The 19522-nt window shown below is 30.5% G+C and overlaps 1 protein-coding gene across 1 annotated transcript in view; it reads left to right on the plus strand.

The window, feature by feature from the left end:
* Positions 1-18732, plus strand: part of LOC107436426 (otoferlin-like) — a 341056-nt gene extending 322324 nt beyond the window's left edge. Inside the window, exons 37-46 of the mRNA XM_071177705.1 lie at positions 2543-2713; positions 5012-5166; positions 5258-5397; positions 6772-6860; positions 8682-8780; positions 8874-8921; positions 11331-11521; positions 13872-14050; positions 16241-16341; positions 17883-18732. Of these exons, the coding sequence (XP_071033806.1) occupies positions 2543-2713; positions 5012-5166; positions 5258-5397; positions 6772-6860; positions 8682-8780; positions 8874-8921; positions 11331-11521; positions 13872-14050; positions 16241-16341; positions 17883-18063 (1354 nt within the window). The 3' untranslated portion in view covers positions 18064-18732. The remainder of the gene's footprint in view (positions 1-2542; positions 2714-5011; positions 5167-5257; positions 5398-6771; positions 6861-8681; positions 8781-8873; positions 8922-11330; positions 11522-13871; positions 14051-16240; positions 16342-17882) is intronic.
* The last annotated feature ends 790 nt before the right edge of the window (positions 18733-19522 follow it).

A 19522-nucleotide genomic window follows, 5' to 3' on the forward strand; every position in this document is an offset into this window, starting at 1 on the left:
GATGAATGAATGGGTCCGCCCTATGAAACGGGTGTGACGTTTGGTTTGGCAGAAGTCGTGTTCTTGGCCATAGATGGCGCCACTGAAAAATAAGAAACGCGCACTCTGCCTTAAAATTTGCTCAGTTTCACCAAGCAGGCTTTCCCGTTTGGCAAGTGGCATAAGAACCAGCCAACCAGTGAAGAATAGCTGTATTAAATGATTTCAACGGAAAAAAGAAACATTAAGCGATTAGAATTCAAACTATATAGGATGATGGAAGATTGTTAAATATTTTTGATTTTTTAACACGTTTTTTATGTATATTCCTTAAGTTCAATTTAAAGTTCCGCTTAATTTGTCCCATATACGCAGAAAGGAACCTCGGTGGCTCAGGGGATAAAGCATTCACCTCTTAATGATGTGATCCAGGTTCAAGCCTCATCGTTGGTCGATGCAAATTCTGCTCCCGGCTCACACCAATCACAATACTGACATAAAATATCCTCAGTGGAAAACGAATTATTAGTTAAAGTCCCCTAATCATCAGGCTAACCATATGTATTTTTTGTGGTTTTTATCTGCATGTAACGTGAATACGGGTAAGTTCCATCAAAAAACCAGGAGTTCCCTTGTTTTCTGGTTTGGGTTCAAAATTACAAGACTGCGGAAAAGAACCCTGATAGTCGTAAACTCAAAATTGGGTTGCCTGTTCAAAATCAGTTTTAAAATAAAATATACGTAAGTGAGTCGGGAGATAGAGAGCTTTCCAAATAATGCGGTGACAAGAGTTTGCATGCCAGCGATAGCTGTCTGATACAGATTCTACTTCCGACTTGAAGAGTTCACTTTGTTGACTGTTCAAGTCTCGAACTTGAATTTGTTCCAATGCTTGAAGCGAAAATTCCCGTGTCTTCTGACTTGGTACTAAATTGGGAGGATGATTTTGAACCCAATATTGATTGATTTTGAATATTGATAGCTGTAAACTCAAAATTGGGTTATAAAATAAAAGAAAGTACAATATACGTCAGACTACCCAGGCAAGAAATTTGACAAGTACTTAAGATATTATTATCAGGAGCTTACAAATTGGTAAAATTTAGTTTGTTAACAGGTGAGAAACAACTCAAGTTTATTCAAAATCTTAGCAATTTGGGGACTGATACTTGGACAACAACGCATAACTATCAAGTTATTTAAATTCAAATTATAGAATTTGCTGGATAGTGAGATTAATTTTCTATAAATCGAATCAATGATATAGGAAAGAAATCTACAGTCTACCACAATAGCTTTAAGGTAAAAGAGCTCTTCATTGAGAAGATAATTATAATAAATTTTAAAAGCTCGGTAAACAAGTGTGCGCCATGTAGCTATCTTTGGGTTAGGGGGATTGGATGAAATGTTATGAGGGAGGAGTGTTGCTGCAAACGGTTTCGGATTCACAATAGTGAGAAATTTGTCACTAATACGCTTAATATGGCCGTCTAAGTAAGGTGAATGTTTATTATTTTCTTGTTTAAGCCTAAATTAAATGCAAGGTTCTTTAAATATCATAAGAAGGAGAACATGATCACTGTCAGAATTTTCTATCAATACAGAACAATCTTCAACACAAAGAAAACTTAAATAAATTAAAGTGTAACTTGCATACATAGGTCCTTTAAAAGAAGGGACTGAGATGATTACCCATAACTGAATCATCAATCATTCGATAAAATTTACCATTAAAATTGAAAGACTGCTTTAGACAAATACGGGTAAAGTGTAAAAGTTCGTCATTTTCAAAAGCAGATATCTTCTTATCTCATTTTAAAGCAATTAAGGGCACTATTAACCTCAATGTTAGTGAATAAAGGTTTTAGTTCATAAGAGATCATTATGTTTTTATTTGATTTGAACATACAATCCTCATCAACATACGAGTTTATACGAGTTTTTGGCAATAATTGACATTAAACGAATTCATACTAGAAGCGGGGATAAATATTAGATACTTAATTAATTTATAAGATACTTAATTAATTTATAAGGAGTGGTTCCAATATTCGAAACAATTGATCTAAAAGAAATAACAGCCTTAAACATTTTAGGTAAAACATAAAACCTAAAAGTGTGAATTATTAGGTGCAAGAGAATATTTCAGATGATTAAGAATAATTACACCAGTTTTGAAGGCAAATCTAATTTTATTCAACTCACTAAGAGACTTGGATCATTAAAGAATTTATATTTTCCTTTATCAATTAATTTTTGAGATTCCTCTAGGTAATTAGCTTAATCCAGAACTACAATTTGATCCACTTTATCAGCTTTAGTAATAACAATGTATGCATCTTAGCAAAATAATCTTAACTGAATGCTCTTCGAATTACGAATACATAAGTCATAAGTATCTGCCAATTGATTGTTCTGAAATATACAGCCATTTCTATCAGTCTATGTTCTACCAGTGTTTTTGAATTTAGAAATTTTGATTATCAAAAGATAAAAAATATAGTTATTCACCAATGGTTTATCTCTCGGATGATATAATTGCTTTACTTTTTTACTTTTACAGATGTTTTGAATTTGAAGCAACTTTTCCTCAAGATTCATTGCTCAATGTTCAGATCTACGACTGGGATCTTTTAGGATCGGATGATTTGATTGGTGAAACCAAAATAGATCTGGAGAACAGATTTTATAGTCGACACCGGCCAACTTGTGGCTTAGCTCAAAAATATGAAACGTAAAACTTTTTTTTAATGTTTCGTAAGGCTTAACCCTTATTGCTTAAAAATTCTTAGCTGCATAAAAGTTGTTGAAAATTAAAGTTTACGTTGCTTGGAAAGTTTATTTCTATTTTTATTAATTCTATATGTTTGCTTTATAAGATTTTTAACAACTCTTCATGTGAAAAATAAAAATCTTGAGATCACAATTTCTACCGCTTCCCGACTACTATCTAGAGCACTCCAATTTCTACTGAAACTTCATGGCCAGTGACAATGCAAATTTCATTCACTCCCTGGCGGATCTAAATGTTTATCACGATATTATTACAAAAGGGAATTTAGAATGTGTAAAATTTCCGATCTCTTTTAAGCTAACTATAGCGTTCAAATTTTACTCGGAGTATTGTCCTCGACGACAGTACAACTTTCAGTAATTTTTTTACCACTACTATTGAAAGTTATCGAGATATTAATACTAAAAGGAATTAATCGACAATCAAAATTTTGACCTCTTTAAAACTAACTCATGCATTAAAAACTAAATATAAGCTCTGTGCTGGGTGCCATCACAAGTTTCGATTATTTTAGGGGTAACGAACAAAATTTTTTGTTCAATTATCGAAAAGATATATAATATCGTGAACAAAAATTTCGGACACTTTCTAGCCAGCTTAAAGGATCAAATTTAAACTGGAGTTCTATATCTGATGATAATTTAAACGTGTGTTAATCGGGAGATCTCTATGTTAAACGCTTTTTGACCCCACCTCATTTGGCTATTGTGGCTCCATCTGTATGCTCAAATTTCAAACACTTCTAGATAAATTTGGATGATCAATTGCAAAAACCTCTATTCCAATTATCAATGCGTATTTCCCAAATTTGACTGCATTCCTACTTTTCGGACACACTCTATAGAATGAAATGAGAGAAAAATAGCTCAAATGAAAAGTTGTCTCATTAATTGCTGAAGACAACATAACTTCAAATAAAAGCATACATATTTGGCATATAGTATACTCAAAATAGGAAAAATTATGGTAAAAATTTATAAAGTTTTGAAAGTTTACAAAATACTCATTTGAAGTTTAGCATTGCAAAACAAAAAAGTTCCACTTCCTGAGGGTGCGCTACCTCATCTTTCCCTCTAAAACTATAATTTTAATCCATATTTTATTTTAATTTACTATCAATGAAATGCTGGAAAATAACACACACAGATTCTAGTAAAAAAATAACTGTCCATCTTCCCTGAGGAGGACAATTACCTTCCTCCGTACCTCTAAAACCATACGTATTAGGTACATTGCCAATAATATTTTTTAACACATTACTTTTTTTCAATTTTTAAGCAATTAAATTATGAAATATAACATGACTAGATCTTAGTAATGAATAAAAATAGTTCATATGCCTTGAGTATGACATTACCCCTTCCCTCTAAATTCATATTTAAATACCTCAAAAATAACATTTTAAAATTTTTTTATGTTTTTAAGCAATTAAATATTGGAATACAAACTATATGGATTCTAGTAGAGAATAAAAAATAATCCATAGTACTGTGGATGACATTACCCCCACCCCTCTCCGGAAAACATCCAAAAATTTTCTTTACATCCCAGGTAAAATTATTATGTTTTTTTTTTAATTTTGCTTTAGAGTTTTATTAATTAAATGGTGATAGTTAATTTATATATAGATCTAGTTAGTAATTTCTTTTTCTTTCTAGGATTGACATTTCCCATTCCTTCTTAAAACTATAAATTCTAGAATGTTACCAAATAAATTTTTACGAAGACTTTTACTGAAAATTTTAAGTATATTGATTCTAATAAGGAAAAAAAACGAACATAATTTATATAGAATCTAATAATAAAAAATAAATGTTCCTTTCCCTTAAAGATGATATTCCCCTTCCTTCTGAAATCTTTGAACTTACAACTAAAAAAATTTCTCTCTCCACGAAAAGCAAAGGCTTATATCATTATTGTTAATTTACTACTGATAATTTTTACTTATTTTTTAATTAAAATAAAAAAAAGTAAAAAATAAGTTTTATTTAGGTAAATTTGATGATGTTATCCCCCCGTCTCTCCTACACGAACTTTATTTTGACTTAGAATTTCACTGCGATTATTCACAATTGATTTTATTTTCTTATCTTAATTTCTTTATTTAATCCTTCACTTTGTTAGATTTTGACCAGAAATATTATTATATGCAATATTACTTTTACTGTAATTGTAACCATTGATACAAAGGGATGATCAGAAATATATTTATAAGATTTTTTAATACTTTCCTATCAGGTCTGGTCCAAACCAATGGAGAGATCCATTAAAACCAACACAGATTCTTGCAAAACTTTGCAAAGATTTGAAACTAGATGGACCTTACATGATGCCCAATAGAATAAGAATAGGAAACAAAGCATTCACTTTTCAAACTGATGGGGACACAGATGGTATGTTTTCAATCATCATTTGACCTCGGCCTATACCTCAAACTTAGGATACATTTATTTTTTGACCATTAAATTTCATCGTTCTTTCCAGCGGACAAACTACATGAAGAACACATGGCGTTAGCAGTTCTGCACCGGTGGCATGAGATTCCGAAAGCCGAGTACAAATTAGTACCTGAACATGTCGAAACTAGGCCTCTTTACCATCCAGATAAACCCGGCATCGAACAAGTAAGTTTTAAAAAAAACATGTAATAAAGTTGAATTTCACTTGAATACTTCTTCTCGTGTAAAAGAAAAAGAAAATAAAACGAAACACTTAAAATAACTTTTGATTTAGTGATCGAAATTTCTCGCTCTGAGAAAATTCTTCCTAAATCGAAAGGTAGATCTTAACTATGCTAATTAATTAAGAAGTAAATCATGACCGCAGCAGCCTGTTATGAGCCAGGAAGGGAAGGGTCATGGAGGTTGAGGATCCACAATTTCATGACCAAATGCATGATTTTTGCATTGTAAAGTTTGATTTATCGAGTAAAATAATTTGTCAAAATCTAAATTGAATGTAATCATCTTAAAACTAATTAGATTCAGTAAGCAATAATAAATATTTCGTTATTCACGCACTGTCAGACTTTTCCTTTTCAATAACAATCATGAGGGCTACGAGTTAAGAGCACTTCATCTACCCAAATAAGTAAAACTAAAAAATAATAAAAAACTGAAGAAGGAAATTTAATTTTAGAAGCATTATGTAAAAAAAATTTACGATTTGTTTATTTTCATTATTATTTACTGATGTGGCCCTGGCTAGATCTCGGAGAAAAGCTTAGTGCCAAATCTTATTATTAATAACAAATAGCACACGGACAAACATAAATTTGAATAATTACGAGAAGGAGGAAAAGGAAGGTCCATTCTGTCCAAAGTCTGAGAATCTACAGCCTGTTCAAATGGCGCTGTGGTTGCTTGGCGATGTGGTTGCTAGTTTGATAAATAATACCTAGAGATCACCAATGAATGATGTGCTAGAAGGGGGAAAGGGTTCTTGAAATCGCAACAGTTTATGACAATGAGAGGAAGGGGGCAGAAAGTGCAACATCCCAAATTTTAGTTACAATAGAAATATTTAAAATCACCAGATTAAATATTTTCATATTATTATTTTTTTATATTTATTCATCTTTTTCATCAAAATTGATTTACATACAATCTTTACTATTGTAATGCTCACAAATTTCCTTAAAAAGTATTTGAAGTATAAATATAAAATTTGAGACATTATCTATAACATGTGTATTGTTTCGAACCTGCTAGTGTACGTTTATATAATATAGCGAGTCGTATGACGAGTGTGACACTTTTATGACAAAGAGGTGGAGGAGTCAAAAATATGGGGAAAAAAAGTTTGACATCCTTTATAGATGGTGCTGTTTATTGTTAATAAAAGTATTATCTATTACATTCGTATGTATTTTGAAATCGATCACACTATAAGATTCTCAAACATAACGGTACAGTGGGAGTAACATGGTTGAAATAGATCAAATACGTAATACCTTTATTTAATACTCAGTTCTTACATTTACTTTTTTTATCATTTAGGGCAAACTCGAAATGTGGGTGGATATGTTTGCAATGGATATGCCTTTGCCTAAACCGCCAACTGATATATCTCCACGAAAACCAAACAGGTAATTAAAATTCAAGTACGTCTAGCGTAACGTTTTTGACATCCAATTTTATGGTGATATTCGCCTTTATAACGAAGTGTATTCTTCATTTATTAATCCTTAAAGTTATTAATCACTCCATTTACCATTTTATTGTAAGTTTCTTTCCAGCATTTACTGATTCAAACACTAAATCTTTACATGCACTTTTGATAGTTTTTAAAGGCAATGAACAAAATGCTTCTAAATAGTTTGAGGAATTTAATGATATCTCAAAAAGCAACGTGAGTTAAAAAATTTACTTCATGTGAATGAACCACGTTCAGTTTGACAACTTACCAGATATTTCTAGATTGCTGAATCTGAACGGCCAAAATGAAAGCCGCTGAACAATGCTTCCTTACCGTGCGGTTAAGCTTAGCTATTGCTTTCAGCATTAATATCAATTTGTGTGATTGCTCTCTTAAAAAGTAATTTTAAAAATTACAATCGCAATGCTTTTTTGTAAAGTTTTCCTAATATTCAAAACATTAAACGAAGGTGTGGTTGACTTTTATATAAGAAATAAATTTTGGCTATTTTTCTGTAATCGTTATCTCAAGGAATCAAGGGGAGAACGTTTTTACGGAATTAGAATTTTGGATACCTTTGGATACCTTGGTGCTAGAATTTTGGGTACCTTTGCTAACTTTTAATTTCCGTTCTTCGCCGTAACGGACTTCAAACTTGAAGCAAATTTAGCAATCGGGATACCTTGGTTGAAATCAGTAGATTTAACACTCAAATGCTGATGCAAATGATGATAACAAGCGTGTCAGGAACGATACTGTTTCAACATCAACAATGGATGTCGAAGAGATAAGGACTTTACAATGGCAGATCATTCACAAATACTTAGGTTAGCTTAACATTTATTGCCAATTTGAACGACTCTCATTCAAGACACGTGACACATGTACTTCAATTGACCTCAAAATAAAAAACAAAAATTTAATTTTTTACAGATTCCTTTCACATGCTTTAATGAATTGTTCATAAGTGTATTGGGACTAACTATCATTATCATAAATAAAGTTACATCCTTTTCTTACTTTGTTGTATGCTTACATTCTCTGGATGCACCTTGTATTTGACATTTAGTATAAAAGAAATGTATTTTAATTAATATACAGGATTATTCATAATTCTCATCCGAGTTACAGAAGGCCTTTTAAAAAAAATTTATTGAAATAAATACATTTAAAACGAGTCTTATGCTAAATGCAGGAACAATGGAAGTATTTTGTAAAAACAGTTGGCAATAGTTGGAAGCATACATCCGACTAATAAAGAAATCAAAATAGCGTCCAAGGGCGAACGAAGCTCTTTATTGTGTGTATCAGTGGTGTTGGTGGCATCGGGCTCAGAGAACGAGCCTTGAACCAGAAGACAAAGGCGCCTTATAATTCTGAAGAGGACTTAACTCTTTAACCTCGTCCATTGGACTTATATTACATGTTTCATTTTCTGTGGGTCTTGTTTTCTTACCTATTTTACCGTATGATATGTTGGAACTCCGTGAAACGATCTTAAACGCTGTAATATTGTTGGCAGTCGCATTTTGATTGTGGTGGAAATTGGACTATCGTCTTTATATATACCGTATCACCCAGGGTTCATGCAAAGAAAATCTATAAGGGCGATAAGCAAAAAAGCACTTTTTCTGTGTTTAACAGTAATGTAATTTTTTTGCAGTATTTGTCTGTTTTTTCACTATAGCCTTCTGAAGCCCCGAACAAATTAATGAATAGCCCTTATTGCTTGTTATACACTGATAATAATGTTCTACTTTTTATGCACCAGCTACGAGTTGCGAGTAATCATCTGGAACACAGACGATGTTGTTTTAGAAGATGATGCCTTCTTTACAGGCGAAAAGATGTCAGACATTTATGTAAAAGGGTATGTGTTGTTGTTTTTCTGTGTTTCACATTACTTACATAAATTATTAATGTAAATATATATTTCTAAATATGTTACATTTATCATCATCAGATGGCTCAAAGGTCCGGAAGACACTCAGTGCACGGATATTCATTATCGGTAAGTTATTTCCTTTTGTTTTACTCATCTATTTTAAAACAGATCAAAGATTTAACATGTGAAAAAAAATTATGTTTCTATATAAATATAATTACTTTTATTATCTAAAATAATGATTAAGGTAACGAACATTAACAACACTCGTTTGCACAATCGGAAGTTATTTCAAAATTTTTAAAACAATTTTTTATGAATTTAGCTTACCTTTTAACATAAATGTTGTTATATAAAGATTGTCCCAAAATTCACATAAGATTTGAATTTGACTCCAAAAAAGGAGCTAAAAATCCTTACCAAAAAAAATGAGACAGCTTATAGTTTAGACTTATAAACTTATAAACATACTACACGAAAGAGCAACGCGGTCTGATTGTTGAGCCATGTTTGGTCATTGTTATTTCCTGGTCATGCCATTTTGATGAATTTCCTATTTTGACGAAAAAACGTGCAGCCCAGTTTATGCAATTTAACATTCTTCGACTTTTTATAAGGATTATGTTCAATAACCAACGATCATCTGTGCTTTCAAGGAGGAAAATGAATGTTATATAACAGTCGCATTTTTGCCTAAACAGGCTTTCAAATTTTCTAAAAAAAAATTGTACATGTTGCAACAGTTCCCTTGCTTTATTCAATGTACCCTACCATACATGAGTTTTTCCTGCACTCTTGATGGATTAATAAGAAATTCCTAATTTTTTGTTTAAAACTTGTGTTTTAGTATCAAAATTGCTTCTTGTGTGATTTTCGGGATAACCTTTACATTTTAAAAGTACAATGCTAAAAATTTTAGACAGCGTTGAATCATTATACGCTAGTAATGAATCTTCTGAACAATATAATCAAATTAATACAGTGGAGCAAAGTTGAACCATGTAACGTACGTCTTAAGCCTGTTTATACGATACTATAGTTCAGTTTGAACGGAAACGTGATTCAATTACAAACCTCATTAAGGTAGAAGTAAAAACAGTTCAAAGTTTCTATTTTGTACCTATTTTATGATTCCACTCCGATTTTTCTTTTCGTGTGACAAATCATTATAGATATTTTCATTTGATAACTATCATAGTTATTTGGTAATGGTAAAATTGATACTAAAAGATTCATTCAAAATGACATATAAAAACATCAGTACATTTTTGACAGAAGTCTAAAATATAGTCTAAAGTCTAAATGTTCTTTTTTTTCAAAATATAACACAGTAAATTACAGTCAAATCAAACATGTTTCTCTGAGAATAAAATGTTTCTCTAACAATTAAAGCCCGAAAGCGTGTTTTTAAATTACGGTAATATTTTATATAAAAACAGACGTCGAATATACAGTGTAGGACGATGCAAGTTTCGAACTTTCATATTGAGTAAGTATAATCACTGACGGGGTAAAAATAAGAAGATAAAAAAATTCACATTGTATGGTCCTTAGACATGGAACATTTAAGGACTGAGCATCGTATCTCAATTCATAATTATATATTACGAAAGTTTGACGAAAGTGCAATTTTTATAATACGATATTAAAGATTGGTTGACATAGCATGGTTATGTCTACAATAAGATTTTTCTGATATTATTTCTGAAAAACCCTATGTTCAAGAAGCGTATTCAAAACATATCGAAACCTCAGCCCCTGTTGTCTATTCTTCCGCTTCTATTCTTTTCAGCACGGCTTTCAAGAAATAAACTCTTGAATGTTCGAAAACAAATTGTGTGTTTCAATGTAATTATAGACTTTCTTTTAATCCGCTTCCATTCGATTATATATTGCCGGTTGAAAGGTATCTGTCGGCTCTTCACCATGCTACACATGATATTGTTGAATTGATTAGTCTACATAATAACTGATTATCTAAATATAATGGCTTACATAATAAAAAATTACCTTTTTGTCGTAAATTAAATATTTAGACTAACATTTTTAATTTAAATAATTCATCAGTCAAATGATTAACTTTCATTCAGCTTATTTCATCAACTAGTTATTATCTTTATTACTATAATAATAATATTTTAATCACTATACGTGGTTAGAATAATTAATTTAGATTAAAAAACGAAAGTTAGAATAAGAAAACGAACATTTAGCCGATTAATTTGCTTTTACAAATAATTATCAACTAAATAAATTACATTTTGTAAACAACATTTTAGGCAATTATTAGCAAAGCTTATTTATCAGTTATTTTTATAAGCAATCAGTTATTTTTATAAGCATATGTAACCAAACTTTATGTGCCATACCAAATTTATCACAACAACAGAAACACACATAAAGTATAAAGGTGCATACCAAATAGGGCACATTTTCTTTTAATAATTATATTCACGTAATATTATTACAAGAATAATGGCTTTTTTGTTGTTAAATTATCTTAGCTAAATATTTATTTATTTTATTTTATTGCAGCTCACTGACCGGGGAAGGAAATTTCAATTGGCGTTTCGTTTATCCGTTTGACTACTTGCCGGCTGAAGAAAAAATCGTCATATCCAGAAAAGAATCCCTTTTCTCCTGGGACGAAACAGAATGTAAGATTCCAGCTAGGCTGGAACTTCAAGTGTGGGATGCGGATCACTTTTCCGCAGATGATTTCTTAGGTAACCCAAAAGATTTAAGCTTATCTCTTTTTTTTTCCCTCTTGAGTGAAATATATTACTCCCGAATTTAAACTTTCTTATGCTCGCACAAAAATGTTAGATGTTAAGTATTTATTTTATATCTGTTTATATAATTTCAGTTTTTTAATTTCTTGATTAATTTTTTAATGAAATATATAGTTCATCAAACAATAAAATCAAAACTAAAGTTTCACGTACAAATAATGCACAGTGCGCAGAAAAAAACAGACCATCCTAAATAACTTTTGATCTAATTATCGGATCTCCACGTTTTAGGACATAATTTTAATGGTTCGAGGGGGTGACTTCAAATATGCTTATTATTTAGTGTAGACGAAGTCTCAAGTTACGAAATCATACACAAAAATCTACTTTCTCTGAATAAACATACCTGTTTTTCGGCGAATTAGGAAACTTTACTAATTTAACTTTCTCTTTTTGAAAAAAGCCTTTTTTAAAAATGTTGTAATTTTTGAAATTTGATTTCACAGGAACTATTTGACCAGTTTTGCTCATATTTTACATTTTGAAATGCAAAACTATGTTCTTGGTTGACATGTAAAATTACTACGTTTAATTAGTCAACAGAATGGAAGTATTAGCATTCTCCAATTAAAAACATAAATTCTTCAAAAATTAATCTAAAAGAGGGATGGCCAAACGTGTTGCATGAACAAGTGACTCCTTACTTAGTACTAATGTTACCTGTAATCGTTATTCCTCATCTCGAAGAGTTATTTGCTTCTAATCAACAGTTGCCGTTATAGTTGCATGGTTTCGAAAAGAACGGAATTTTCTCGAATGGTCAATATTTTTTCTGACGACTTCTATAAAATAATTTTAAGAAAGTTCCAATAAAATTACTATTTTAATCTGAATTATGCTCATATTGACGAAGTTTTACATAGGTAGGCTCTTTAACATTAAATTAACTACGGAATAATAAATTTTTGTTAATAATGCAGTTTCGTTAAAACAGGCCTTGTAATAGACAAGTTGGTGTATTATTTATAATCTAAAGCTAGAAACTATGGATCTTGAGAGCTGTATTTTTATTTTCGATACAAGAAACTTTTATGTATACATTTTCTAGCTGTAAACATATACAGGGCACAAAATATGATTTTTTTATAAACTTCAGTATCTCCAGAACTATTCATTGATTTCACTCAAATTTTGAAATTTGCCATGTAAAATTATATGAATGATCTTTAAAATGATATAAAAAATTTTATACCTCACAATACAAAATTTTTTCGACTATTATTAAATAAAATAATAAATATTTACTAAACTCATATTTTGCATAGAATTATCTTTGGATATACGAATTTTATAATTGTGTGCAAAAAATTTTCAAATCGCTTAAAAAGTTCTCGAGATATGGCGAAATACGCAAAAAGTAAAATCAACGTAGAAGCGTTCCAAACCTTAAACCGCTCTCTGGACCAAACAATTAGGACCTTATTTCCCAGATTAGGGCTATACACTATATTTGGGGGGTCAGAAATCCGAAATAGTCGAAAAAGGTGTGTTTATTCAGAGTAAGTCTATTTTTGGGTCTGATTTCATAACTTTAAATATCGTTTGCCCTAATTAATTATCTTGTTGGAGGTCATCCCCTCGAACCATTAAGATTGAGTCCTAGAGCGTGAAAACTTGATCATTAGATCAAAAATAAATCAGGGTGATCCGATTTTTCTGTATTTTTTACTCGCTGTACTTTATAAAAATACTGAACAATTACGGAGGTTTTAATAAGATGCTTTTTAATTACAAGTAATTAAATATGTCTTCTGACATATTCAAAAAGATTAAATTAACACGTTGAATGCCACGTTAATTTTACATGGCTTGCCCGCCTGGCCAAAATGATTTTTGCTTGCTCTATATTGCATTAATTTCTTCAAACCATTTTAGTAACGATAATAATATAAAAATTTTAAAAGCATTAAAAATTTACTCGAATTATGTGTTTCTAATAATTTTGGCTTCGCCGGTCACCGGGGACCCCGTGACGCTACGAACAAACTCAGTGCCAGTCACAGGTAACCCCATGGCATTCAACGTGTCAAAAAGCATTTTACTTTAGCCTAAAAATTATACTATTAATGATTAATATTACATGTAATTTAATATTTTCTCTGACGTAAAATTGTTTTTAAATAATTTCAATATTTTAGAATTTTTATCGCCAATACTACGTAGAACATATGTTAGAAGAAATTATTTTAAAAATACACAATGTTTCCAGAAAATCTTGTCAAATTCTCTGACTGATTTAAATTCGAAGTGCCATCGATAATAATATGTGCTATATTCTTTTCAGGAGCTATAACGCTAGACCTCAATCGTTTTCCTCGCGGTGCCAAGTCCTCTAAACTGTGTACACTGGATATGCTCAAAACAGATGGCAGTGTACCTCAAGTGTCCCTCTTCAAGCAGAGAAGGATAAAAGGATGGTGGCCATTCTTTATCAAGAAAGACAATGACGAGATGGAACTTACGGTAGGTCATGTTTCTTATGACATATGACACAGGTTGTCCCAAAATTTGTGTAAGATGTGTCCCAAAATCAGTGAATATGACAAAAAAACAGATTTCCAATAGAAAACTGTGATTTTTTTTTATTAGATTTTTATAAAATAGTATTATGTATAAAATATCATACCAGGTTTGCAGGACCTCCCCAGGTTTACTAGGTTTACAGGAATGCAATCATTTTTTTTTTGTCAACGGGAGTTTTTAATGATAAGAAATGCTTCTAAATGTCAATAGTACAACACTAAATGTTCTCCTTTCAGACTTTGGGGTTTGCGAGCTTATTAAAATAAACCTTAGACTTAAAAAAAATAAAAGTGCAACGCTAAGTCACAAAATCTGTGCTACAAATTCTGGTCACCAAAATGAGAAAACACCATAAGTAGGAAAAGACTCTCAATATTGCTAAAAGAACACACGCAACTCTTTCACGGAGCAATCTATTTTTAATTTTTCGTAACCGACAATTGCTTTACTGTCTTTTTTTTTTTTCTTCAAAACATTTTATTATGCAAATAGTTATGAACGATATAAATCTTGCATAAATTTTAGTCACAATTCCGCATTGAGTGAAAAAAACGTACAACAAAATATACAAATTAGTACAATCCTTATGAAATCTATCCCTATTAAATACTCTCAGCTGTTAATGATAAGAGCATTCTTTGAACTTAAGATACGAGACTTTTTATGGTAAGTCACTAATAAAACATCGAAATCGACACAACTATCTTATTATTCAAGTATTTATGTATGACCTTTATAACAAGGGCAACAACTTAATATAATCAGAATATTTTTCATTTGTTGCAATTAAACATCATAATCAATTTGGAACAATTATTCTACTTAGAAGAGACCAAGATTAGTTGCATTGATCGAATCTTTTCAGAGTCTGCTGAAAAAAAAGTAATGAATGAAATGTGTATTTTATAGTCTCACGCGATGAAAGTTAAACGTGTTCTTCCCTTTCTATTTATAGTCTAATAGTTTCCATATTGTCTAATAATTCCAATATATGCTATTTTATAGTCTAATACTTTTCTCCTAAAAAAAAATAAAAATTAAAATAATTTGTCCAATCACAAACTTGGTTTGACAAAAAATTTCGTTGAAAAGATAAACGATTTCGTTCAATAACGAATATTTTACTTTGGCAGCATTATTCACCTTATCAATGTAGAGTGTGGTGTTCGCCTTTGAGCAGCAAACGTGACAATTTTGGTAATTACGAAATTCGCTGAAGTTGATAAAAATAATAATCAAAACAAAGCCTATTTCCCTCCTAAAGAATCTGAAATTAGGTAATAGCACTTCGCATAAGCCAGAATTATTAGCCGAATATTTAATTATAAGGCATAATTAGGTTGAAACCATATTTACTTAAAGCTATGGGGGAAATACCAAAAGTTTTATTTATAATAACTGCAAGATTTAATTAGTTTCTAAACGTCATTTAAATTAACAAAGACGTAAATGAGTGGGATTTAAATAGTACTTTTAAGAGACATTGGAGTATCTATTAAATAAATATTTTCTCATGATTCACGTTTGTTATTCAGCTAATAAAAGAAAAGATTTAAAGAAGAGCCGTCGGAAGCAAGCAAGTCTTGGACAATCGAACAATCTTTCCAATCTCGCTGTTTAATCCCAAAATAAATACTTAAGCTACAAAAGCTTAATTATGTTGAAATTAAATTATACTTTCAAAACATGTTTCAAAATGTCTATTGAATAAATATTTTCTTATCGATTTATGAATTTTATTTAAATCATTTGAATAATATCAGAATAAGGTCTCAAAGAAAAATTGTTGGAAGCGAACTTGAAAAAGTTATTTATGTGCCCTAAAATTTCGCCAAACTCGTAGTTTTTCCTCAAATAAATTTTTTTATTTTAAAAGCTTAAAGCTATAAAAGCTTTAATAAGTTGAAATTAAACTGTTCTTTTAAAATACGAGCTGAAATACACGTTACATAAATACTGTTTTAGAGATTCTGCATTTTATTTGAATAGAAATTCAAAGAGTAACAGTATCAGTCACTATGCACCGAAACTGTAATCAATTTCAACTTTTCTCTATAAAATGTAAATACATTAATGTGAAAAGAATCTTTAGTACTATGTTTTACTAAAACTTGTTATTTTGTGGTTAAGGGTAAAGTTGAAGCTGAGCTTCACCTTCTATCCAAAGAAGAAGCCGAGAAAAATCCTGCAGGATTAGGTCGAAATGAGCCGGACCCATTAGACAAGCCACAGTAAGTTTTAATGCATATTTCTTATTAAGACATGTAATTTAGTTTTTGTGTATAATAATTTGACTATATGTATAATAATATGAATGTTTATGTATAATAATATCTATTAGAATTACAAAAACAGCTGATTTGAATTTTCGATTAAAATTATTTAATTTTATAAAAAAATTCATATTTTCATCTTACTAGCCAAAATAAACCCTTAAGATTGTAAATAAAACAATTTTCTTTTGCTTTCATCAAATTACGAGTTATAAACAAATTAAATAATTAATTGGATAAAGGATAACAAATTGGTTGCTTTGTTATTGTGACAAAGTTTATATAATTCAAAATAAAAGTCTTTCGTGATGCTAACTGTTATACAAAATAGCCAGCAAAAGTGATTAAGTTGAAAACGTATTATTGTAACCAACCGTATTATAATGAAATTGGTGACCACGGAACCTTGATGTTAATTTGTGACCACTGAATCGGGCCGTATCGTCCATTTCATAATTTGGGAAATAAGGAGAAACTCCATCCGCGGTATTAAATCCTGTTAATCCGAGAGAGCTTACAAATCATCTATTTGTAAAAGTCAATAAATTACCAACAAATCTAGATATTTTTCCCGGTAGTGGTTGCTTTCAAACTGAAGGAATAATTTTGAAAAAGGGAAAACCGCTAATGAAATGCTAGAGCGAGCAAAGTGAATGGTACAGAAAATAAAAATAATAGCTTTCACTGCACATTGAAAAAAAATAGTTATGATTATGAGGTTACGAAATCCCGTAATTCTTTTTCAATGAAATTATGTAATTCATGGGTATAGTGTTTTACAGTAATCAAGCATTATAGAAAACGTTTAGAAACATGGATACTTTGTATTTCGGGAAATGGTCGATCGTAAATTTTAAACATTTGGTAACTTTATAATTATTGGATCCAAAATTTAATTTATGCTTCATTTTCAAAAGGATATTTCAAATTTTTAATTGCATGAGCAGAATGCAATCGACTTTAAATTTATTAAAAGTATTGATACTTTTAGCATTAACGCTATGCGACTAGGCGCACTTATACTGGATGCATTGAAAATAAAATAGAATGTTGATTAAACCCTGATTTTATATCAATTAATTTTATCTTAAAAAAACGTCATTTTTTCATGTATTTTTAAAGCTACAAAGCTTAGTGATTTTTAAAAAAAAACTGTAGACTTTAATATTGTGCAAGAAAATAAGTCTATCTATATTCTAACAGAAAGTTATAACTTATGTAATTTTTATAAAAGGATAGGTTCACAACGAGCCCCAAAGTCAACGTCTGAGCATAATGCACCCTCTACTCAAGCTCTCTCACCTAAACTCTTAAAAATTTATATTCGGAGAATATGCAAAAGACGCCAAGACGTTGACGTCGGAGCTCTTTGTCATCCAACTATATAACATATTCTTTGCACCAGACGCTGCCATTTTTAAATTTGCTTGGGCATATTTATTGATTTGAAGAAAATAAATTGCACAAATATTTCAATATTTTTATTTCTTATGTTTCAGTCGACCTGATTCGACATTTATTTGGTTCCTAAATCCTCTAAAGTCTATCCGTTACATCATCTGGCACAATTACAAATGGGTCATCCTAAAGTCTATACTTTTTGCAGCCCTAGTCCTCATCATTCTACTATTTGTGTATTCCTTCCCTGGCTACACCATGAAAAGGATTCTGGGTGCTTGATTGGCCCACTACACACTTTTAAAACATATTCCAGATAGTGTACAGACATATAATAAATACTGTATGAGCTTTTGTCAAGAGGCTGGACGAGAGAATTAGCCTCGATTCAACAATAGCTTGTTTTCATCATGTCAGGTTTATCTTTACTTCAATGGCAGTTTTAAAGATAAATCTGATATACTCCAACAAAAAATCAACATTCGTTTAAATTTATGATTTGTTCAATCTAAGAAAACAATTTGATTGCCAAATCTAACGCCAAAGGAGTAACGTATTCTGAATGTGTGATAATAAAAGTTCCAGATAAGAGAAGGGTATTCTTTCATTGGATTTGCTCAAATTCCCATACCAAAGAATTATATGAAACTTATTTGATGTATGTTGCTATACCAAAGAGTTATTACAAATCTTATTTGAACTCATTGAAATATATTGCTGTACGAGAGTTTCATACATATATATACCCATTTTATTTAAGCTTATTGACATGCATTGCCATATCATAATATGCAGATCTAATTTAAGGTCTTTCAAATTTATGTCTTATTTATGAGTTCTGAGAGTTAATCATCATTTAATAATTGTTTTAGTTTTACAAATGTGTGCTTCTTAGAATTACTCTATTGTGGATTGCAACTTCTTTGCAATAATATGTAGTATTTTCTGCAATAGTTTTTTATTGAATTAATATCAATGTGAACTGCGATCAGCCCATTTCTTTCCTACAGAAGCTGCGAGTTGAGCATTACTTTAACAGTTAAATTTTGGATAGCGATAAATAATTCTTTTTAATTGTTTATTATGCTCTGCTGCTGCTTCTGTTTGAAATAAAAGAAATGAAAATACCCCCTCAAAGTATACAACCCCTTGAACCACTACTGCATAGGGGTCCAATGTAGTTAGAATAATTAAAGTTTTCTATTTAGAACCGTTTCGTGCTCCAAATTCTAAAATTCATCTCATTCAATCGCAATAATACGCATCAAGTTACTTCTTTCCTTTTCTTGAACTTTATATATATTTATTTTGGTTCAAAAAATAAAACTCGAAAAAAATCCTTTTTATAAACTAAAAAATTGGAATACTAACTCTTAATTGTGGAATAGAATGTACAAAACATGTTAAGTAGTGATTCTCAAACATCTGACTTTCTTGGAGCCAGAAGAAAAAAAATCGAAATTTTTCACATTTTCACTAGTCATTTGTTCTGAAGATTTTCTAAGTGTTCAAACATTAAAGAATAAATGAAACTATTAAAACTTTTAATAGTAGTTAAATAGTACAATAACCTCGCGATAACCACGCGATTTGCATAAATCAAGATTTTCTCATTACAAATTTGTATTCCCTTTGACACGACTTCTTAAGACCTCGTCAGAGATTCCGAATAGCTGAATGGATTATAAACACATTTTTTTTGTCAATTAGAATTCGATCTCATATTTTCGACAGACAATTT

Source organism: Parasteatoda tepidariorum, chromosome 2, assembly GCF_043381705.1.
Source record: "Parasteatoda tepidariorum isolate YZ-2023 chromosome 2, CAS_Ptep_4.0, whole genome shotgun sequence".
NCBI classification, from domain to species: Eukaryota; Metazoa; Arthropoda; class Arachnida; order Araneae; family Theridiidae; genus Parasteatoda; species Parasteatoda tepidariorum.